The 19,519-nt window shown below is 50.1% G+C and overlaps 12 protein-coding genes across 12 annotated transcripts; 8 read left to right on the forward strand and 4 right to left on the reverse strand.

Annotated features, from left to right (window-relative positions):
• Window positions 1–776: 776 nt before the first annotated feature.
• N7525_002454 (uncharacterized protein) lies at window positions 777–1,265 on the reverse strand (the record flags this gene model as incomplete). Its single annotated transcript, XM_061212324.1, has 1 exon — window positions 777–1,265. One exon carries the CDS (start codon window positions 1,263–1,265, stop codon window positions 777–779), a length of 489 nt encoding a protein of 162 aa, XP_061069345.1.
• A 1,316-nt stretch (window positions 1,266–2,581) lies between these two features.
• N7525_002455 (isopenicillin N synthase family dioxygenase) lies at window positions 2,582–3,841 on the forward strand (the record flags this gene model as incomplete). Its single annotated transcript, XM_002559936.2, has 4 exons — window positions 2,582–2,584; window positions 2,631–2,924; window positions 2,976–3,044; window positions 3,110–3,841. 4 exons carry the CDS (start codon window positions 2,582–2,584, stop codon window positions 3,839–3,841), a joined length of 1,098 nt encoding a protein of 365 aa, XP_002559982.2.
• A 1,480-nt stretch (window positions 3,842–5,321) lies between these two features.
• tfb5 (TFIIH complex subunit TFB5) lies at window positions 5,322–5,668 on the forward strand (the record flags this gene model as incomplete). The annotated part of the gene is made up of 3 exons (XM_002559935.2): window positions 5,322–5,340; window positions 5,418–5,569; window positions 5,621–5,668. The coding sequence occupies 3 exons, from the start codon at window positions 5,322–5,324 to the stop codon at window positions 5,666–5,668; spliced, it is 219 nt and encodes a 72-aa protein (XP_002559981.2).
• Window positions 5,669–6,493: 825 nt separating this feature from the next.
• On the forward strand, window positions 6,494–6,979 carry N7525_002457 (Hsp20/alpha crystallin family protein; the record flags this gene model as incomplete). The annotated part of the gene is made up of 1 exon (XM_002559934.1): window positions 6,494–6,979. The coding sequence occupies one exon, from the start codon at window positions 6,494–6,496 to the stop codon at window positions 6,977–6,979; it is 486 nt and encodes a 161-aa protein (XP_002559980.1).
• A 466-nt stretch (window positions 6,980–7,445) lies between these two features.
• N7525_002458 (enoyl-CoA hydratase/isomerase family protein) lies at window positions 7,446–8,345 on the forward strand (the record flags this gene model as incomplete). Its single annotated transcript, XM_002559933.2, has 2 exons — window positions 7,446–7,555; window positions 7,607–8,345. 2 exons carry the CDS (start codon window positions 7,446–7,448, stop codon window positions 8,343–8,345), a joined length of 849 nt encoding a protein of 282 aa, XP_002559979.2.
• Window positions 8,346–8,869: 524 nt separating this feature from the next.
• N7525_002459 (rhamnogalacturonan acetylesterase RgaE) lies at window positions 8,870–9,656 on the forward strand (the record flags this gene model as incomplete). Its single annotated transcript, XM_002559932.1, has 2 exons — window positions 8,870–8,969; window positions 9,019–9,656. 2 exons carry the CDS (start codon window positions 8,870–8,872, stop codon window positions 9,654–9,656), a joined length of 738 nt encoding a protein of 245 aa, XP_002559978.1.
• Window positions 9,657–9,919: 263 nt separating this feature from the next.
• N7525_002460 (isochorismatase family protein family) lies at window positions 9,920–12,331 on the reverse strand (the record flags this gene model as incomplete). Its single annotated transcript, XM_002559931.2, has 1 exon — window positions 9,920–12,331. One exon carries the CDS (start codon window positions 12,329–12,331, stop codon window positions 9,920–9,922), a length of 2,412 nt encoding a protein of 803 aa, XP_002559977.1.
• A 562-nt stretch (window positions 12,332–12,893) lies between these two features.
• Window positions 12,894–14,090, forward strand: N7525_002461 (Ketol-acid reductoisomerase; the record flags this gene model as incomplete). The annotated part of the gene is made up of 1 exon (XM_002559930.1): window positions 12,894–14,090. The coding sequence occupies one exon, from the start codon at window positions 12,894–12,896 to the stop codon at window positions 14,088–14,090; it is 1,197 nt and encodes a 398-aa protein (XP_002559976.1).
• Window positions 14,091–14,377: 287 nt separating this feature from the next.
• Window positions 14,378–15,543, forward strand: N7525_002462 (threonine/serine dehydratase; the record flags this gene model as incomplete). Its single annotated transcript, XM_002559929.1, has 2 exons — window positions 14,378–14,711; window positions 14,774–15,543. 2 exons carry the CDS (start codon window positions 14,378–14,380, stop codon window positions 15,541–15,543), a joined length of 1,104 nt encoding a protein of 367 aa, XP_002559975.1.
• A 63-nt stretch (window positions 15,544–15,606) lies between these two features.
• N7525_002463 (putative Rad51 family DNA repair protein) lies at window positions 15,607–17,016 on the reverse strand (the record flags this gene model as incomplete). Its single annotated transcript, XM_061212325.1, has 2 exons — window positions 15,607–16,905; window positions 16,957–17,016. 2 exons carry the CDS (start codon window positions 17,014–17,016, stop codon window positions 15,607–15,609), a joined length of 1,359 nt encoding a protein of 452 aa, XP_061069346.1.
• A 287-nt stretch (window positions 17,017–17,303) lies between these two features.
• N7525_002464 (uncharacterized protein) lies at window positions 17,304–17,667 on the forward strand (the record flags this gene model as incomplete). The annotated part of the gene is made up of 2 exons (XM_061212326.1): window positions 17,304–17,521; window positions 17,571–17,667. The coding sequence occupies 2 exons, from the start codon at window positions 17,304–17,306 to the stop codon at window positions 17,665–17,667; spliced, it is 315 nt and encodes a 104-aa protein (XP_061069347.1).
• Window positions 17,668–17,895: 228 nt separating this feature from the next.
• On the reverse strand, window positions 17,896–19,304 carry N7525_002465 (TBP-associated factor 8 family protein; the record flags this gene model as incomplete). Its single annotated transcript, XM_002559927.2, has 4 exons — window positions 17,896–18,659; window positions 18,725–18,967; window positions 19,032–19,274; window positions 19,301–19,304. The coding sequence occupies 4 exons, from the start codon at window positions 19,302–19,304 to the stop codon at window positions 17,896–17,898; spliced, it is 1,254 nt and encodes a 417-aa protein (XP_002559973.2).
• Between the last annotated feature and the right edge of the window lie 215 nt (window positions 19,305–19,519).

Consider the following 19,519-nt stretch of genomic DNA (forward strand, 5'->3'; position numbering starts at 1 on the left):
TGAAGGTATCAAGGCATAAAGGCATCAATATTACTACCTCTTGCGTCGATATTCTTGTTCAACCTTAAGCAGTGTTATTTGTCACACTTCTTGGACAAAGACAGCGATTTCAGCTAAAATCCTACGAGGCAATAGTGCAAACTAAACGAGAGACTCAACGACCAAGTCAAGGTGTCACCGGATCCCCCACTATAATACATACATACTAATATATAAACGCGCAACCATACACGTTGCCTAGATTACGTAGTAATCATCTGAAGGAAAAGTCTATATCAACATATAAATAGAGCTAAGACCGAAGGTGAAGCTTACCGTGTTGATTATAGATGCAGCAGTCTATATAGCACGTATGTTGAGAATAATACTATGAGAAGGACTATGAATAGAATTTTAAGATCGTTTACTGTAGAAAGTAATGAATTGGATTGTCTGCCTTTTTCATACATGGAAGGAAGCCCCTATTTACGTGTTTCTTTTTCATATACTACCAGTATGGCAGATCAGAACGGAATCAGCAAGAAACAGTGACAATCAACAACAAGAAGCAAAAATGACTGAAAGCAGGCTGAATCGAAACGTCGAGACGCCGATGCAGTGTGATAGCCAGTTGTATACTGGCAACAACACGAGTATGATCAAACTACATACAGCCTAGGACACTAGCCTTCCACTAATCTCCCGTTGGCAGGAGTCAAACTTCAGATTTTGCATGGCTGAGATCTGTATAGTGCACCCCGGCTTAGAGTTAGCGTTGAACCTGCAAATGGCCAGCGTTACTGGGGATTAACTGGGATCTTCAACATACCGTGGACTGCTTCTAATTCAAAATAAATAGAATCAGAAGTGACAGAGGTCAGCTCCAGGTACAGGTCAGATGTGCGTGACACGTAGAGCATCGAAAGAGTGTCTTGAAAGGTGAAAATGGGACGTGTCTCATCGACCCTAGTGACCAAATAGGGTTGTTTCGTTCCTTCAGGATCCAGCCTGCATTTGCTGCCCTCCTCACATAGCAGGGTCTTGTAGGAGTCCAGAGGCGTGATAACAGCTTCATCTGGACTAAAGCCCTCAGTATCGAATTTCCAGACCTGCTCCTCAAGATTTGGCGGGTTGCCGAATCTCACAGATGTTGCATCCTCAACAGCACGCAGTAACGAAAGAGAGTCGCCCCCGACAACTTGCTTGATCTTATCACGAAATACTACGCCATAGGCCGGTTGGCAAAGGGCGGTCATGAGTCCGATCAAAAGATACGATCGCATCATAATGTCTGATGCAAGTGTAGGATAGAAGAATCTCGATATGTGAATGTTTGAGGCAAGTGGTTAATAGGTAGAAGAACCGGGGGGGGAATGGAGATATTTAATATCCAAGTTAATGTCCAAGTAGCCACCGTTCCAAATATCTTGAGTTTTTAATAATCATATGGATCAAATGCGAAAATGCGGAAATGCTGAAATGCTGAAATGCTGCAATCAAACATCGTCACGAATCGCTAGTTTAAAAAAAAAAGGCAAGAGATAGCATGGTTACTCTATTGATTATCAATTCTCAGGTGCGCCATATTCTTCAGTGGCCTATATTCACAGTTGTGGATTCCATGTATCCTTCAGCTCTTCAGCTGGAAACGAGCCAGTTCCGACGATCCTTCCTATCATGTACACCGCTACTTAGAGCTGAAGCTCTACAGTAGGTTTCTGGCTCCCGATATTGTACTCCGTATGTTGTACATTCGAAGACAGGTGGGGCTGGGAAGACGATTCTTCGATCTGTGATCCACTCGTAGAGGTCGATCATCAATTCAAAAGCTACACCCCTATACAACATACCTTCCTGTGCTTTCTTAATTTGAAGCTAATTGTCCTTAGGTTGTTCAAGACTATCAAGAATATCATGGGTCGCAATAATCCCTCCTTTTTGCACATATTTGGTGAGGGTTTTCAGGTGGTTCGATCGTGGCTTATAGTGTTGATACCTGTCCGGGTCCTGCTAGCAAGTCCTCTGCGGCGGTATGGAGGTCTAGGACATCGCATGATTCTATAAATCCCAAACTGATTGCTCACCAGAAGCCTGTTCGGCGTTAACCTTAGCAGACAAGCGTATTTATCTCTTCATTTCGCTTCAACATCTTTCGCTCCTGTCGCAGAACTTCCAATACTTCTTCCCGACTATGGTGCAGACTTTCGAATACATATCATCTTTTTGATGATGGTCAGCATGATGGGATGTGTAATTGCCATTGCGACGACTAACACTGTTGCCAAATTCTTCTCCATGTTCCTCTAAGTCGCCCATGATTTCATTGTCCCTCGGATACTCCTATAGAGACCATTAGACCATTACTAGGAGAATATTGGGATATTAGCTACACGCTCGAAATACACATGGAATATATAGAACGTATATAAGCCCATAGTAAGTGCATACATACTACATACTCCGTATGTAAAGTCCATATTAATCCCTCTCGTCCTCCGAGCGGGGTCCATTCGACATTCGCCATCGGAGTCCAATCAAAGACAACTTGGTCATTTTCGTTTTTTCCGAAACACACTTCATCTTCATCTCTCTCTTTTCAAAAATGGTACGATCGGTTACATTCTGTGTTTGAATTATGCTGATCTTGCAAGGATTCATCTTTCACTTCGGTCCCCATTCTGGATTTCTCTCAGGTGCTATCATCTAAACCCGCCTTCCTGGCAAGCCTTCGCGAGGCCCTGAATGTTGGCTTTTTCTACCTTCAAAATGCTCCGATTTCCGTCCAAACCCAAGAGCAATTTATAGAAAAGGCCCTAGCTCTTTTCGAACTACCTCTGGAGAAGAAGCTCGAGATCGAAATGGTCAATAGTCCGCATTTTCTGGGCTACTCAAGGCTTGGTGCAGAAATTACGGCGTTGAAACCTGACTATCGTGAGCAATTCGATGTAAGCTTGGGTTATATTATATATTGGGATATCTACTAACACCCTAGTCAGCTTGCAACCGAACTCCCTGCACCTGGTCCAAACGAGCCCTTGTATAGGAATGTGGTTGGTCCTAACCAGGTGAGATCTTATATACTTTTGTCCATGGGTCTTTGTTTCAGTGAATGCTTATAAAGCCCTGTTAGTGGCCAGATGAGACGGCAATCCCCGGGTTTCGTGAAGCATTCGACGCATATCTGTCGGAAGTGAGCAGCCTCGCAGAGTTATTTCCAGGATTGATTGCAGAAGCATTAGATCTCCCATCAACTGCATTCGATCAGGTTTTTGATACCCCGCAGCAACATAAACTGAAGTTGATCAAATACCCTCCCCCTCCTGGAACTAGCAATGAGGAGTCCGGATTTCAAGGCGTTGGTCCTCATAAAGATTCCGGATTCCTCACATTCCTTTTGCAGGGTACACCTCACCATGGCCTCGAGGTCCAAAATAAGACCGGGACATGGATTCCTGCACCGCCACTTCCGGGAACATTGGTTATTAACATTGGCCGCTCTCTGGAGGCGCTGACTGGGGGGATCTGCACGGCAACCACGCACCGCGTAAGCTTACGGCCGGAGAATTTCCAAGATAGTGGAGGCTCTTTGGGACCGAGATTTTCCTTCCCGGTTTTCCAGGGAGTTAGTCTCGATCTTTCTGCCGATAAGGTCTCTTTGAAGATCCCAGATCATATCCGTGCATTGGTGAAAAATGACAAGGTCAAATCAGATGCAGAGGCAACGTTTAACGAAATGTTCCATGGGAGCATTGGCGAGGGAACCTTCATTGCCCGGGTGACCAGTCACCAAGATGTCGGGCAGCGATGGTATCCGGACATCTTAGCGAAAGCGTTGAAGGGTCAGAAAGATTTTCTTAGCTAACTGCTGGTATCTATATAAATATCAATATCTTTGATATCTCTTGGCGTAAGATTGATGCATATCCCTACTTAATTCAGACTGATGTTGTATATGAGAGTTGCATGGCACTGGGGGGTAAGCACATATGTACATACATGTATGTATATAGCTGTGCTTCGTGCTCTGAGTCGCATGAGACACTCTGCATCTACTAATATCGTATTTTGCCCTTCATCTTGAGCCGTTTCCTTTGTTTTAGTAAGAATTTCTCATCGCATCTACAATGCGCTGGATCAAGCCGCTGCTCTGGCTTTCTGCAGTAACAGGCCACCGAGGGCATCTCCAATCTTGTTAGACGAAGACTGCCAGATCATGTTATTAACTTCCATTTTACGCTGGATGCTGATCTCGGAGACTATGATTCATATGTTGTGACCAACACTCTGAATAGGACGATTTCGGTCAAGGGGTCCTCTCTAAGCGCGTTATCTTCGCGGTGAACACGATCTTTTTCTTTTCATATAAGTCAGCAGCTGAATTAGGTTTTCAGTTTACATCGGCACCTCACCGATGTCGCCCATGTCGATATTTACTGGTTTATCGGTGGTCGGTTTGATGTCGCGCCATCCGAGTTGCCTCACCTAACCACCCCAATTCAAGGCTCCAGTACAGTCCCTTGGCGGTATCATTTCAACACAGGTATGATGCACATCTAAAGTATACGTAGTATTTGTTCTCGCTAACTGGGCTTAGTGACCTTCTCCTACACCACTGCCTTCTGGACATGGGAGGATTGGGAGTCACAGCTAGACTGGATGGCCCTACGCGGTGTGAATCTACCCCTTGCTTGGGTTGGCCAAGAGAAGATTATTCTGGCAGTGTTCCGTGAAATTGGCCTTAATGATATGGCCATCTGTTTTTGGGCCGGAATAGCGTTTTGTTATGGTCCATCGCTGTCTTAACGAGAAGCTTTGGAGTTCCAGATATACAAGGCATTTGGTCGTGTCTTGCTTCCGCAGTATCCATGGATAGGTGCTACCTATATATAACTCAAAAGTTCGATTCACCAATACCCGAGTCCTCATCTCGCAGGTTGCCGCAGCCCGATCTGGTACGTAAATTGCTCAGCAACCAATCCCTCGTCATAAATCTGACTGGTCTGGAGCATATTGTAGGCGGTCGAGGTAATGCTGTATGTTTTTCCTGAGGTACTGTTATGGTATTGGTTGCAACTCTGCCTAGACTGGGATTGGACCTCCGGAGACGAGGGAAACGGGTATTAGGGTGTTGAGCAACAGAGTGAAAGAGGGAGTTAGTTTCTTAGGGTGAGCTTAATTCCTAGAGAATGGATGTTTTATCATTTCTGAATGAGGGAGATAGATGAAGTTGAGATGAAGTTGAGATGGAGAGGGCCAATGCCCAAATGTCTTGGCACATCTCCAACTTCTCCGCCTCCTTCTCCTCTCTTCTTCTCTTCTCTTCAAAACACTTCTTATCCAACATGCCACGTGCCGTCCGAGGTTAGCTCCCTCTCAGCTCCCTCTCTATCTTTTCTTATCTTCCCAGTTCTTTTGCTGACATTTTGTGTTCTTGCCAGGCCTGCTGATCGAATGCGATCCCTCAATCAAATCCATGATCCTAAAGTACGACGAAGAGCGTCATGACTACATAGTGGAGGATTTGGATGACGAGAATCACCTGGTAATCAAGGAGAGCCAGCTGCAGAACCTCAAGGTTCGCCTGGATCAGGTACTTACTGCCCCCTAACTATTTGAGGGCCATTACTCACGGATTTGGCAGGACCTTGACGAAAAGATAATGCAGCTGGACGAATCGGAATCTGAATAGAGTCATAACCAGCTACTTTGCATTGAACCTGAGGTCTACACACGAACCGGGAAGCCAACCGGTCCCCATATCCAAGTCCACAACGCACTCGCAGAACACGGCCAAGAATGTGCCTATCCCCCACCGCTTGTTACACAGGCTCGCATCATGGTTTCACCGTATTCAGCTGTTGAAGGCAGTCCGACCACCTCTCTCGACAATCCACCCTTCCTACTGATGAACACTTGGTCACTTTGCGAAGAGAAACACCATCAATGAAAGTGTGGGGTTCGCTCTCAGACAGCGGAAGGGAGGTTGGAGACTGGGCAGCCTATCAAGGGTCCGTTCATGCCTTCGCAATTGTGTATGCCAGCTCCGGATTGTGCTGGTAGTAATACTCCCAATGAATGAGAGACATGAAGTGATCGAATGTTGACGCAGCACATCATCAGAAGTACCGGAGAAACCCTTACTCCGGCAGGGATAACCATGGACCACACCCATAGACATATATCATGTAGCATGTCACTCTTCAAAGCGAACACACTAGATGACACTTGCATTCTGCTAGACACCTCTGCGGGCAAATACGATGTCGTCAGTCAATTACGCTTTATTGCATAAGGCACCGGTCACGACCATAGAGATATCAACGATGGGTTACACGTGAAACCTGGAAGCAGCGAATGTCTTCATATTCTCTTTTCTGTGTAAGGGAAGCTAGTTTCGAGTGCATTATGGCTATATAAGTCCTTCATGGACTCCTCGAGTGTCTAATCTCCCTTTCATCAGACGTACATCCTGCAAACAAAACCACTTCAAACTACCTATCTTCCAACTTACAACATGTCTCTCCTCCGTACTGGCTTCCCCGGCTCTGGCGACTTCGCCCCTCTCTTCCGTCTTCTCGATGACTACGATGATCACCGCTCTGGCCGTAACCAGGCTACGGTTCGCTCGTTCTCTCCTCGCTTTGACATCCGTGAGAGTGAAGAGGCATATCATTTCGATGGTGAACTGCCTGGCATCGATCAAAAGGACGTCGATATCGAGTTCTCCGACCCCCAGACTCTGGTTGTCAAGGGCCGCAGTGAACGCGAGTACCACACCGAGCCACCAGCCGAGGCCAAGGAAGGCACCAAGGATACCGGAACCAAGCCCACTCACCGGTTCTGGGCCAGCGAGCGCTCCGTCGGCGAGTTCCAGCGCGTCTTCTCCTTCCCGACTCCTGTCGATCAGCACAACGTCAAGGCCAGTCTGAAGCACGGCATCCTGTCCATCAATGTACCCAAGGCCACTGCCGCTACATCCAAGAAGATCACCATTGAATGAACGGTCATTCCAGCCATGAAGTATTCTTTTTTGGCAATGGTATTGCACGGAAATTGGACTTGTTGGTTCTTTAGTATCTCTCCATGTACTAGTATATATTAATTCAAGCGCCATATTGTACTCCTGTATTGTAGTTTTTTTTGGACACATGTATATCTCATGATCCGGGGCCTCGGCACATGCAAATCCCAAGTTGACACAAATACAATATTGAGGCGTATACGTATATATTTTAGAGGACATCCTCAGCCCTGGAATTTAAATTTCAAAGTAAACGAGATTTAAGGCATTTAAGGAATTCAATTCAAGGCATTCGAGGCATTCAGAGTTGACATTCGGACTTCTCAGTTGTGCCGAGGTCCCCCGCTGTGCAATAACAACCCTTTGATACTCCCTCTCTCTCCCTCTCTCTCTCTCTTTTTCTTTTTCTTTTCTCACTCAGAAACAATTCACCACTTTCAGAAACATGGGTAACTACTCTTTCAACTATTTTACCGTGCAATTTCCTGCCGATCATCAATATGTGGCCCATGTGGAAATCAATCGACCGGAAAGGTTGAACGCCTTCATCGAAGTGTGAGCGCTAAACTCTCGAACTTTGATCGTATATATTCTAATCAATTGTAGTATGTGGGAAAACATGGCCCAGATCTTTAACAAGCTTTCCTCGGATCCTGAAGTTCGTGCGATCGTCCTCAGCGGTGCTGGAGCGAAGGCATTCACCGCCGGGCTGGATGTCAAAGCAGCCTCGGAAGGTCTTCTGTCGACAGACCCAGACGCCAACACCGACCCAGCTCGAAAGGCGGCCGTGTTTCGTCGCCATATCAGCGCCTTTCAGGACTGTATCACCGCGGTAGAGCGCTGTGAAAAGCCCGTTGTGGTTGCCCTCCACGGGTTCTCATTAGGACTCGGTATTGACCTGTCAACGGCGACGGACGTGCGCCTCTGTTCTCGGGATACCCGGTTTGGGGTTAAGGAAGTCGATATAGGGCTCGCAGCGGACATCGGTACTCTCAGCCGACTCCCCAAGGTGGTCGGAAATTACGGATGGGTAAAGGAGGTGGCTCTGACGGCACGCGAGTTCGATGCTGAGGAGGCGCTACGTGTTGGATTTGTTAATGCGGTGTATGATAACCGTGAAGCCACTATTGCGGCTGCATTGAAGCTCGCCTCCCTGATGGCCAGCAAGAGCCCCGTGGCCGTGCAAGGCACCAAGGAGATCTTGAACTTCTCACGCGACCACTCTGTGCAAGATGGTCTGCGGTATACGAGCGTATGGAACAGCGCTGCTTTGCAGACGCAGGATATCTCGGCAGCTCTGCTATCTGGACTGCAAAGGCGTACTCCGACATTCGAGAAGTTGTGATGGGCAAATGCACTATTTTCCCCCTGTATATACGGTCAATGTAATGTAGTCTGCTAATTTCCCAAATATCCAATGTCATACTTTTCACAGGAACTTGCATCTGCCAAGGAATGTCAGCATCGTCACATCCATTTGACCGTCCACCGGCGCTATTTACGGAGTATTCCCATGCATATGGACTGTTTTGGGATATAAATTCCCGTTTTACCCCCAAAAGCCTTGTTTCGAGTCCGTGTCCGATTCGGATGTTTTATTTTGATGGCTTTCCATGAATCAGAGAGCATCGATCAACGGATCTCCGCATTTCCTTTACATCTCCTCTTCTCCTCTTCTCCGTGAAACTCGCAAGTGAAACTCGAAAGCGACGCAATAATGGCCGTATATACCCCGCTGACGATGTCACTTTTTCCACGTATCCAAGCTGTTGCTTAACGTGGCTTGAAAATGTATAATTTCCAAGAACCTGCCCATTCCCAGAACATTCACTAAGCCTTTCCAGAACTTGATCTATTATTTCTCTCGCCATGAAATCTGCTATTCTTCTGTCGCTCATCCCTAGTGCGCTGGGTGCGACCCTCTACCTTGCCGGTGACTCGACTATGGCAAAGGGATCTAGCACAACCGGTATGTGTGTCCTTTTTAGGCCCCCAGGATAGCATGCTAATACTCCCAGGTTGGGGTGAATATGTTGCACCCTATACCTCACTCACCGTGTCCAACAAAGCGATCGGCGGCCGTAGCGCACGGTCATACACCCGTGAGGGTCGGTTCGATGCCATTGCAGAAGTGGTTCAGTCTGGAGATTGGGTGGTCATCGAGTTCGGCCACAACGATGGAGGCTCTTTGAGTACCGATAATGGGCGTACCGATTGTCCTGGCACAGGAAGCGAGACCTGTAGCACAACCTACAATGGGGTCGCCGAGACAGTGTTGACGTTCCCGGCATATATAGAGAATGCCACCAAAATGTTCAAGGCCAAGGGCGCGAATGTGATCATCTCGAGTCAAACCCCCAACAATCCCTGGGAAACTGGGACCTTCAGCTATTCCCCATCGCGGTTTGTGGGCTATGCGCAGCTGGCAGCTGAAGCCGCCGGCGTGCCCTATGTTGATCATGGGGCTTACGTGGCGGACCGGTTCGAGGCGCTGGGCCAAACCGTTGTCAATGCGTACTTCCCCTCGGATCACACTCATACCAGTCCTGCCGGTGCATCGGTGGTGGCTCAGGCATACTTTAAGGCTGTGGTTTGTGGAGATGTTGCGCTGAAGAGTTCGCTGACCACCACCTCTTTCCCTGGTTCGTGTCTCTAAACACAAGTACGGGACCTGTGCAATTCTGAGCTTATTTGTGTGACTATAATTCTGCTGCCTGTAGAGCGAGATAACGGAAGATTGAGAGGTGTCGGCTGAACTATATCCAAGAGGAATTGTAGACTGGGTTTGAGACCCAGTCTGGCCCATCGCCAGGTAAATTCGTAAGGTTTCGTAATATGTCCATAGCTAAAAGATCAACACTGAAATGCAAAAGCTGTCGTGGAAAAGGCTTTTTGTGGGAATAAAACCTAAGTCCGACTTCATTCCTCCAAAATAGACCGAACGATGCCCCGATTCTCGACGCGCTGATAATATCTATTCACGTTCACGAGCCGAGCATCAAATGCACCCTGGATCTGTACAATCTCCCGCAGAACTGGCCATAGAGAGCAATCGTCGATGGTAAACACGGAGCCTCCTAGGTAATGTTGTCCCTGCAGAATGCTCTCCCAATCCTCAATCCCGTGTTCAAACACACCACCTGAATTGGTGGCACAGTGCTGGCGCCAGTGTTCCAAAAACCGGTCAATGGCTGACAAGAAATTGCCCCCACGTAATGAATCCACACCTGGCCGTAAGGTCTCAGCAGATCGGTTAGCCATGTGCGTTAGGATAACGGAGTCGCCTGCGATTGTTGCTCCGTCGGGTGTTTCGTATACTGGCAGTGTCTTTGAACTGTCGCTAGCTCCCAGTTTCTCATGGTCGGTGACCAATCGATACCGGATGCCGCTTTCACCCAGACAGAGACGCACACGCAAGTTGGCCACAAGATCACAGCCGAGCACTAGCTGCCCTGTTGAAGTAGTCACAAAGTTGACCACGTCAAAGCCCCCACCGTACACGGCATCCCAATCGAATTCGGTGGCACGATTTTCCTGGCCAAAAGCATCAATGAGGCGTGCTGTTTCAGCAGGATCCCCATGAACCACAGCACGGGCCTGGTCCAATGTCTTACTGACAGCCCCTTGTCCCCAAATTGTGTTTGCCACAGGGTCAATGAAGGTGCCAATATGACGGAATGTAAGGGAAATGCGTTGGCCGCCGTAAGCTTGCTCCTCGGCAGATTTGGTCGCGTTAGGCCGTTTGTCGGCCCGGATGCCATGAAGCCATCGCATGTTCGTCTTTGGGCCCAGCACAAAAAGTGATTTGTGAGGAAGAGGCACGCGCTGCGTCGTCCGACATGGTTCAAGCCCTTCCTCGGGATCAGATGCTGAGGCCTTGGTACGGAGGACCATCACGCGCTCGGCACCTAAACTAACATTGCAAATGAAAGATCCTCGCACAATATCCAGCGTCTTATCTGAATGCTCTGATATGCGATCCTGTCCATCACGATAAAGCTGAATAAGCACGTGATTCAAGGGATGGCCTAGTATCTGCTCAACAGCAATTCGCACTTCATCAACCGCGGGGGTAAATGGCTTGAAGGGTGGAGACTCGTCTGCCGGATGACGATATATAGGAATGGCTCCATCGGGTCGAGGTTGACCCTGAACTGCAACTAATCGGGGAACCTGGCCTGATAGATGGTACATCTTCTGCCAATCTACCTCAGCCTGTATGCGCTCAAAGGAGTCTGCAGCCAAGTTGTCATTGTTCACGAGGCGCGAATCGCCCTCCCCGATGTTGACTTGGGATGCATTTGGTACTTCCGCGGATTGTGAAGGTTCTTTTGGGGCGTCTCGGCGCTTCGGGCGGCGGACGCGCGCGCGCACCTTCTTTTGGTCTTCCACTGGACCCCGTGCCTGCGCAGCAGTAGCGCGCTGTGCGCGAGAGAGACTAGCGAGTTCCAAAACGCTCGGATCCTTTGGGTCACGCGAGTTGTCCGTGGGAGAGTTGTCCGCGGTATTCCAGAATTCCAGGCCATCCATGACGCTCTCGAGGCCAGCTGCAGCTGCTGACCTCTTAGGCTGCGGTGCACCTTGGCGGGCAATTGCCTCAGTCTCATCCCAATCTAGCTCCTGGATGAGCTCCTGAGCGGTGATACCAGCCGCCCCCAATATATCCGCCATACGCCGCATTGCTTCTTGATGCCGCTGAAAATCGCGGAAACCCAGGCAATCCTCCACAAGAGTGACGGAAAACCCGTTGCGGACAGCATCCAAAGCGGTCGCAAACACAGAGACATTGGACAACGAGCCACAGAGGTACAACTCGGTCACAAAACGTGTCCTGAAGGATAGCACCAGCCCGGGTGACTCCAGGGCGGAGTATCCTGTTTTATCCACTACGGTGTCATGCTGCGTATTGATGGCGGCCAGAATTGGTGCGGGGAACTGATATCCGGGGGTATGCGGGTCACAGCATGGCGAAGACCCGGAGAGAAAGGCTTCTGGGTCGACAGGTTCTGGTGAATCATGGTCCGACCCTGCTTCAATTATATCCGAGGCGGGCATCTCCTTCCTGCGCGGTGGCTCTCTGTCCAGGACAATACGATCACCAAAGTTCCAGTCGGAGATGACCTGGGGGGATTCATATTGTGAACGCACCCAAACTACATCACCAGCCCGACGGAATGCAGATGCCAGCTGTGGAAGGGTTTCAAGGATATCCGGTGTATTGGAGATATGTAGAGCTCCGGACGGACGGACAAAGTCATTTTGAAAGTCAAGTAGTAGCAAGGCCTTCCGAGTCTGGATAGTGGGCAAATCCCCGAATGCGAAGACACTCATCCTATAGACATGGTACGATGACTAGAAGAGGAAGTAATTCAAACAATGTGCCCAGGTGGATAACAAGCCTTGGAAGGGAACATGGTGGGGGGGAGAAACATTAAAGGCCTGAGGCAGAAATGGTACTTTTGGGGAAGGAACGATCGTCAAGAGAAGGTCAAGGCAGGTACGAAGGTCATCACGTGAAACCACCTTGGAAGTCTGGACCCTCACCCTCATTTTGGATATTCTGACGGAGATTGTCCTCCGGGGAAAGATATGGGAATCCCATAAAAACAATTGGGCCTATCTACGGAGTCGCTGAGTACTCCGTACTCTGACTTGACTATGTGCCTTGCCTGGGAAACGCATTTCATGACATAATAAATCATTCCGCTCCAATCAATACACCGGCCGGTGTCGGTGTGGGTCTCCGGGGAGGAAGGTCTTCTCTCCGGGAATTGCTACGGTGACTCGAATCGCCCAGCATATTTGCCCATTATTTAAATTCCCAAGCTTCCCCAGTACTTCCTTTCTTTTCTCCATTCACTCTCTCCACTCTCCTCTCTTCCATATATTCACAATGGCTTCCCGTGGTCTTCCCCGTGCCCTCCGCCTCGCCCGTGTGGCCGCTCCTCGCTCGGTTGTCACCGCAGCCCTTCCTCGCCCTGCCGTAGCTGCCGCTGCCGCTCTCCCCCGTGTCTCCTCGGTCGTTACCCCCGTCCGTGGTATCAAGACCATTGACTTCGCTGGTGTCAAGGAGGATGTCTACGAGCGTGCCGATTGGCCCCGTGAGAAGCTCCAGGAGTACTTCAAGAACGACACCCTTGCCCTCATCGGTTACGGCTCCCAGGGTCACGGCCAGGGTCTGAACCTGCGTGACCAGGGTCTCAACGTCATTGTCGGTGTCCGCAAGGATGGTGCCTCATGGAAGGAGGCCATTCAGGACGGCTGGGTCCCCGGCAAGAACCTGTTCGATGTCACCACCGCCATTGAGAAGGGTACCGTTATCATGAACCTGCTCTCCGATGCCGCTCAGTCCGAGACCTGGCCCACTATCAAGCCCCTCCTCACCAAGGGCAAGACCCTCTACTTCTCCCACGGTTTCTCCCCCGTCTTCAAGGACCTCACCAAGGTCGACGTCCCTAAGGACATTGATGTCATCCTCGTTGCCCCCAAGGGTTCCGGCCGCACCGTCCGCACTCTCTTCCGTGAGGGCCGTGGTATCAACTCTTCCATCGCCGTCTTCCAGGACGTCACTGGCCAGGCCAAGGAGCGCGCCATCGCTATGGGTGTCGCTGTCGGCTCCGGCTACCTTTACGAGACCACCTTTGAGAAGGAGGTCTACTCCGACCTCTACGGTGAGCGTGGTTGCCTCATGGGCGGTATCCACGGTATGTTCCTCGCCCAGTACGAGGTTCTCCGTGAGCGTGGCCACAGCCCCTCCGAGGCCTTCAACGAGACCGTTGAGGAGGCCACCCAGTCTCTGTACCCCCTGATCGGTGGTAACGGTATGGACTGGATGTACGCTGCCTGCTCCACCACTGCCCGTCGCGGTGCCATTGACTGGTCAAGCCGCTTCAAGGACACCCTGAAGCCCGTCTTCAACGACCTCTACGACAGCGTCCACAACGGCACTGAGACCAAGCGCTCCCTCGACTACAACTCGCAGCCCGACTACCGCGAGAAGTACGAGAAGGAGATGCAGGAGATCCGCGATCTCGAGATCTGGCGTGCCGGAAAGGCCGTCCGTTCTCTCCGCCCCGAGAACCAGAAATAAATAATACCTTGATACCCGTGTGGGTTCAAAAAGTGATGATGTACTATGAACTGTTCTTTTTTGGGTTTCAGTCGAAAATATTATTTTGAGGCTTTACCGGCCATTCCCCAGTTACTTCTTTTTTTGCCAGTCTTTTCGTATTTTTTGTAGCTTCAAGGTAGTTTCTTGCAGCTTTCGTACCTGCAGTGGTAGCGTAGCCCCCGTACGCGCCGAGGTCCGGAGAGGAATCCGGGGTAAAATAAGAGTCATACTTCGCTGTCTTCTCTTCTGCTCTTCTACAACCCACAATGACTTCACCCGCTGTTGCAGTTCAGTCGCTCACTCCAGCTGCAGTTCAGGCGGCGTATGATCTCATCCAACCCCATGTGCACCGTACGCCGCTGTTGACATGCAAAACACTCGACGCCATCGCCTCAACACCCCAATCCACCGAAGCCTTGGTCGGAACGTCGTTTGAAGGCCAAACTCCCGCTCGCCCACGATTTCGTTTCTTCTTCAAGTGCGAGAACTTTCAGCGGATTGGTGCTTTCAAAGCACGAGGTGCATTCCATGCATTGCTGCGACTGTTGGAGGAGCGGGGGGAAGAAGTCAAACGGCGCGGGGTGATTACACATAGCTCTGGTATTGTCGGATCTCCTGTTGCGCAAGTCCAAATTATATATGCTAAATACTCTCCATTTCAGGAAACCATGCACAAGCCCTCGCCCTCGCCGCCTCGACTTTAGGCATTCCCGCCTATATTGTGATGCCCCGCATCAGTACGCCATCGAAAATTGCGGGTACACAGTCCCATGGGGCGGAGGTCATCTTCAGCGGCTCGACAAGTGTAGAACGTGAAGCTGTCGTGGCAGAAATACAGGCAAAGACAAATGCTATCCTCGTGCCACCATATGATGACTTCAATATCATTTGTGGGCAGGGTACAACGGGTTTGGAGCTGGAGGCACAGCATGCCGAACAAGCTAGGTCCAGACCCCTGGATGCAGTTATCACTCCCATTGGTGGAGGTGGACTCAACTCCGGCGTGGCGACGTGGTTCACGGATAAGCAGACACGCGTGTTCGGTGCAGAGCCCAGCTTCGAAGGTGCGGATGATTGCCGACGCGGCCTGCAGGCCGGGAAGCGAGTCGAAGCCGTCGGCACCCTCACTATCGCAGACGGGCTACGCACTCCCGTAGGATTACTCAATTGGGAGATTATATCCAATAAGAAGAAGGTGGAAGGGGTGTTCGCTGTCACTGAAGAGCAGATCAAGTCAGCCATGCGGTTGGTTATAGAGCGCATGAAGGTTGTGGTTGAGCCTAGTGCAGTTGTTGGACTGGCCGTGTGTCTCTTTGATGAAAACTTCAGGCGACGAGTCGAACAAGACGGTGGTAAGGATGGATGGGATGTTGGCGTTGTATTCAGCGGTGGCAACACAACCGTCGAGGCAATTGCCAAGCTATTTACATGAACGTACGAGATTAAATAGAAAATTGTGACAGATGAATATAGAATCGTAAATAGAATCGTTCAATCAATGATAAGGATCAGTCATCTCAACCCCACAGTCCCGCATGTAAAACGAAAAGCTCCCACCATTGTTCGCCTCGATTGCTTCCACTATGCGACGAGGCCATTCATCACGTCCCCACGGATTGACCCAAGCCGATATCTTCCCTTGCTGAACCACGCTCTGTCGTGAGGGGGCCTCTTTCACGGCTGTATGAGCGGCCATGCTCGGTGGAAAGGGGCGCACAGAAGACCGGTGGACAATCAGACGCAATGTTGGAAAAGTGCCCCAGGGTGCAGGGAGAGCAGGTCTCAGGGATGGAACACGAGCTTGGGGCTGGTCGTACTGACCGGGGCCAGAAGCTCGACCCCCTGAGACCGTTGCGGTATACACAACTGCACACTGAAACTGACTCTGCAGACCCTTCAGCTCCCTCACCAGCTCAGTGTAAAGGTCAGACAAATGGAACCTCTTTTTCTGCTCGCGCTCGGAATCAATTTCTACCTGAGGGCGCCCAATTTCTTCGGTCCGAGCGACTTCGTCACGCAGCCGGTCTTGCCAGAAGAACGCGGTGGCACTGTCGATGGCGATCATTTGTAAGGGACGTAATGCGGAATGATGCCGTGAGAGATCGAAAAGGTACGAGTCTAGCGTGTGGACTGTGGCCAACAGAGCGGATGAAGATTGCGGACGAAAGACATGGACATGCTGTAGTGAAGAGACGAGCAATGATTCAAGATGGTGATCTGGCATTCCTCCTGGTTGGGCTTGCACCCCAAGGCGCGATTCAGATAGTCCTCGCTGCTGCTGAACGATACCTCGAGCGACGGTTCTTAGTCTTTCGGCATCGAATCGGTCGTCGGTATCTATGAACACCACAGCTGCCTCTTGGCCACCGACAGAGATGTCCCCGCACTTTCGTGGTAAGATAGCAAGCGCTGTGAGATAGTACAATAGCTGTGACTTCCCCGAAGCTGATAGGCTGCTTGAGATCTCCACGATAGGAGCTTGTCTTTTCTTACTACCGTCTGACTCTGAGAACAACACATTGGTAGATGGGTAAGTGTCCTGCGCTGTGTGTATTTCATCCGGCCTATAAGCCTGACCAGCCGGGAATTCACTGCGCAGCAGCATTTCCTCGTCTTCAAGGGTCTGCTTTTCTGCAGACTCACTTGGCGGTTGAGGTTGTCCGTCGTTCACGGCACTCACAGCGGTTGGGTTCGGCGCAAAGACTTCAAGCAAAGTGTCTAGAAGGGGCACGCCTAATGAATGTGTCTCATGGCTTGAGTGACCAGGATAAAGATGGACTATCCCAGCGAGTATCTAAGCACAAGTCAACTCAATGCATTCAACGAGATAGGAAAGCTGCAATACCTCATCTAGTCCCTCTTGGTGTACATCGGCTAGCGATCTCCCCCCGAGATTGGCTGCCATTGGTAAGCAATGGACTGCCTCATGGATCTGACATCACTAAAGTTTGACCAAGACGTGTAAAGTCCAGTGAGTAGACACGAGCAAAGTGGTAGAAGTGAAGAAGTGAAGTGCAGAAGTGATGGGCGGAAACTCGAATAGCGCGGCTGACGGAGCTTCCGAACTTCCCACCTTGGATGCCCGTTTCCCTTCAGATTCACTTCGAATCTTTTCCCTTCGACACGAAACCTCCGAAATCTCACTGTATAGTTCAATTTCAATTTATCTCATATGCACAGCTGCCAATCACAATGGCTCCTCTCGTCCCCATATTCTCCGCCGAATCTCTCCCCGATCATGTCAATACCGTTCGCCGCAACTTCCAAGAGAAACGCCGTAAAGGCGAACCAGTCAACCTCAAGGAGTGCCCATTACTTGAAATGACACAATTCTCTTGCAATCCACCACAAAATGGAGTTCCTGAGCCAGGGGTTGTGGTGTGCGAGCCTGTGGTGCGGTTGTTCCGACGGTAAGTCTTGCGCATCGAGTTCGAGTCAAATAGCAAGCTGATCTTGTAGCTGTGCCGGTGGGTTAACGGTTGAAACAACATCATGGGAACCAATTAGGCTGGCGGAGGAAGCAAAACAAAAGCAAGCAGCCGATACAAAACAATGAGAGGGGCTACTTTGCATTACGAATGCGCATTGGGCGGAGTTGGCTATACGGGAATACAATTACTTGCAGGTTTCAAGAATAAAAGTTGCATTTGAATCATGTTTGTGACTGCCATGGGGTATCTCCTCAGGTCATCTTCCTGAAATAAAACACAAGCGCCAGCCCACAATCGAGGGAGAAAAAGAAAGATAGAAAACAGAACGCCGGTAAGCCCTATGCCTTTGTAATTTACATATCAGTCATGACATCCGCTGGGTCGAGACTTGGTGGAGGCTTTGGTGTCTTCTCCTCTCCTCGCCGTGCATTCGAGCTTGTCCGGCGCCAGAGATCTCGCTCACAGTTGACAATGGGGCCCAGCTCCATATTCCACGAGAGCTTGAGCCGGGACTTGGTGTCCGCATCCGCCGGATGTCCCGAGTCAATATCCATGGCTGAGCTGGGCAATGCGCCGTGAGAGTCCTTCTGCTTCTTGGACAGTCCCTTGATCGTCTTTTCGAACATGCTTTCCATGCTGTCCGTTCTCCGACCCCAGAGTTTCTTATCGCGACCAGTCGAGCCCGTCTGGTTGTCACGGAATGCGGCGCTCGCTAATTTGCGCAAAGCTTCCTCGCCATGGCGTCCATCCTCTGCGGCGCGTTCCCTAATCTTGCGCGGGTCGTTGTCTCGTCCAATGAACACTGCAGTGGCAGAATAGGTGTGTTTGCTAGGGAAGCTCGGGAAATGTTTTGGGATGTAGGGACGACTTGCGCGGTCGTCTTCACTGCTCAAAGCCGTGAGAAACGGGAGAGATTTGGATATTTCATTCTCTGGTGGGGGAGATGGTAATAATGTCGGCGTGGGTCTGTCTGAGGGCGCTGGTTTGAGATGAGGGAGAAGGTCATCGGGATTGAGGCGGAAACGCTTCAGAGCGTGATCAAAATCTTGTGGGATTGGTTGGACACGTCGCGCAGATAGCATAGACTGACGGATAAATGTGGAGAGTCGTAGCATGTCTAGAGATTTCAGGCGCAACCCGTCAATTCAAGCTTCAAAATGGACGGAATACTGGGACACGTACACTCCTCAGTAGCACTGCAGAGACTTGACAATGCAGCTGGATCGGCCAGCTCAAACCCTGAGTCCTTCAAAGTCTGACCGATTGCACGATTCATCAATTGGTCAAGTTGGGTGTCATCTTGCACGACTGGCTCGGATGTAGATGGGAGAACCACCGGCTCCTGTAAGCGATGATGGTGATGATAGTGACGCTTTACCCGCTTCGGACTGTTCTGGGTGAGTAGTGATGGAGAAGGTCGTTTAACTTGGGCGCCCGATGTCGCCATGGCCATTGTATTGATCTGATTTAAGAAGTGGTCGGTCCCGACCAGACAATGTTATCGAATTGCGGTCACGTGCTGAAAGCGGTGAGTAGATTGATGAGCAGCTGTCATAGACATCCAGGGACTCAGATGAGGAAGCAATATGAATGGCTAGTTTGGGGCTTTTGAGTAGATGATCGCTTAGGGAGGGTCGAGCAAATAGTGCAACCGAGAACCAGGCTTTGTTCATCTCACATCTCCTCCATCTCGAGGGCTCTAGGTGCCGTGACCCTTGCTTTTGACTTTCACCTAGGTAGTAACAGAGAGCGAAATACTCATTTCATTGAGGCAAGTGATGCAGTATACATATAAAAAGCTACATGAAAATAAATCTGTAAGGTATTTCGCAGCCCTGGAATAGTACGGGAATGGTGAACATGCCGTAGTTCGCTCTCATAGTAAGACCGACCAATCCGGCGGCTCGCTTAGTCCGCTCCGAAGCTTCAACTTCACCTCACAATTCAGCCTTCCTCCCTACCCCCCTCTCCTCTCCC

This window comes from Penicillium rubens (assembly GCF_028828025.1).
Source record: "Penicillium rubens strain IBT 27055 chromosome Unknown utg000002l_segment0_segment0, whole genome shotgun sequence".
In the NCBI taxonomy this organism is placed as follows: domain Eukaryota; kingdom Fungi; phylum Ascomycota; class Eurotiomycetes; order Eurotiales; family Aspergillaceae; genus Penicillium; species Penicillium rubens.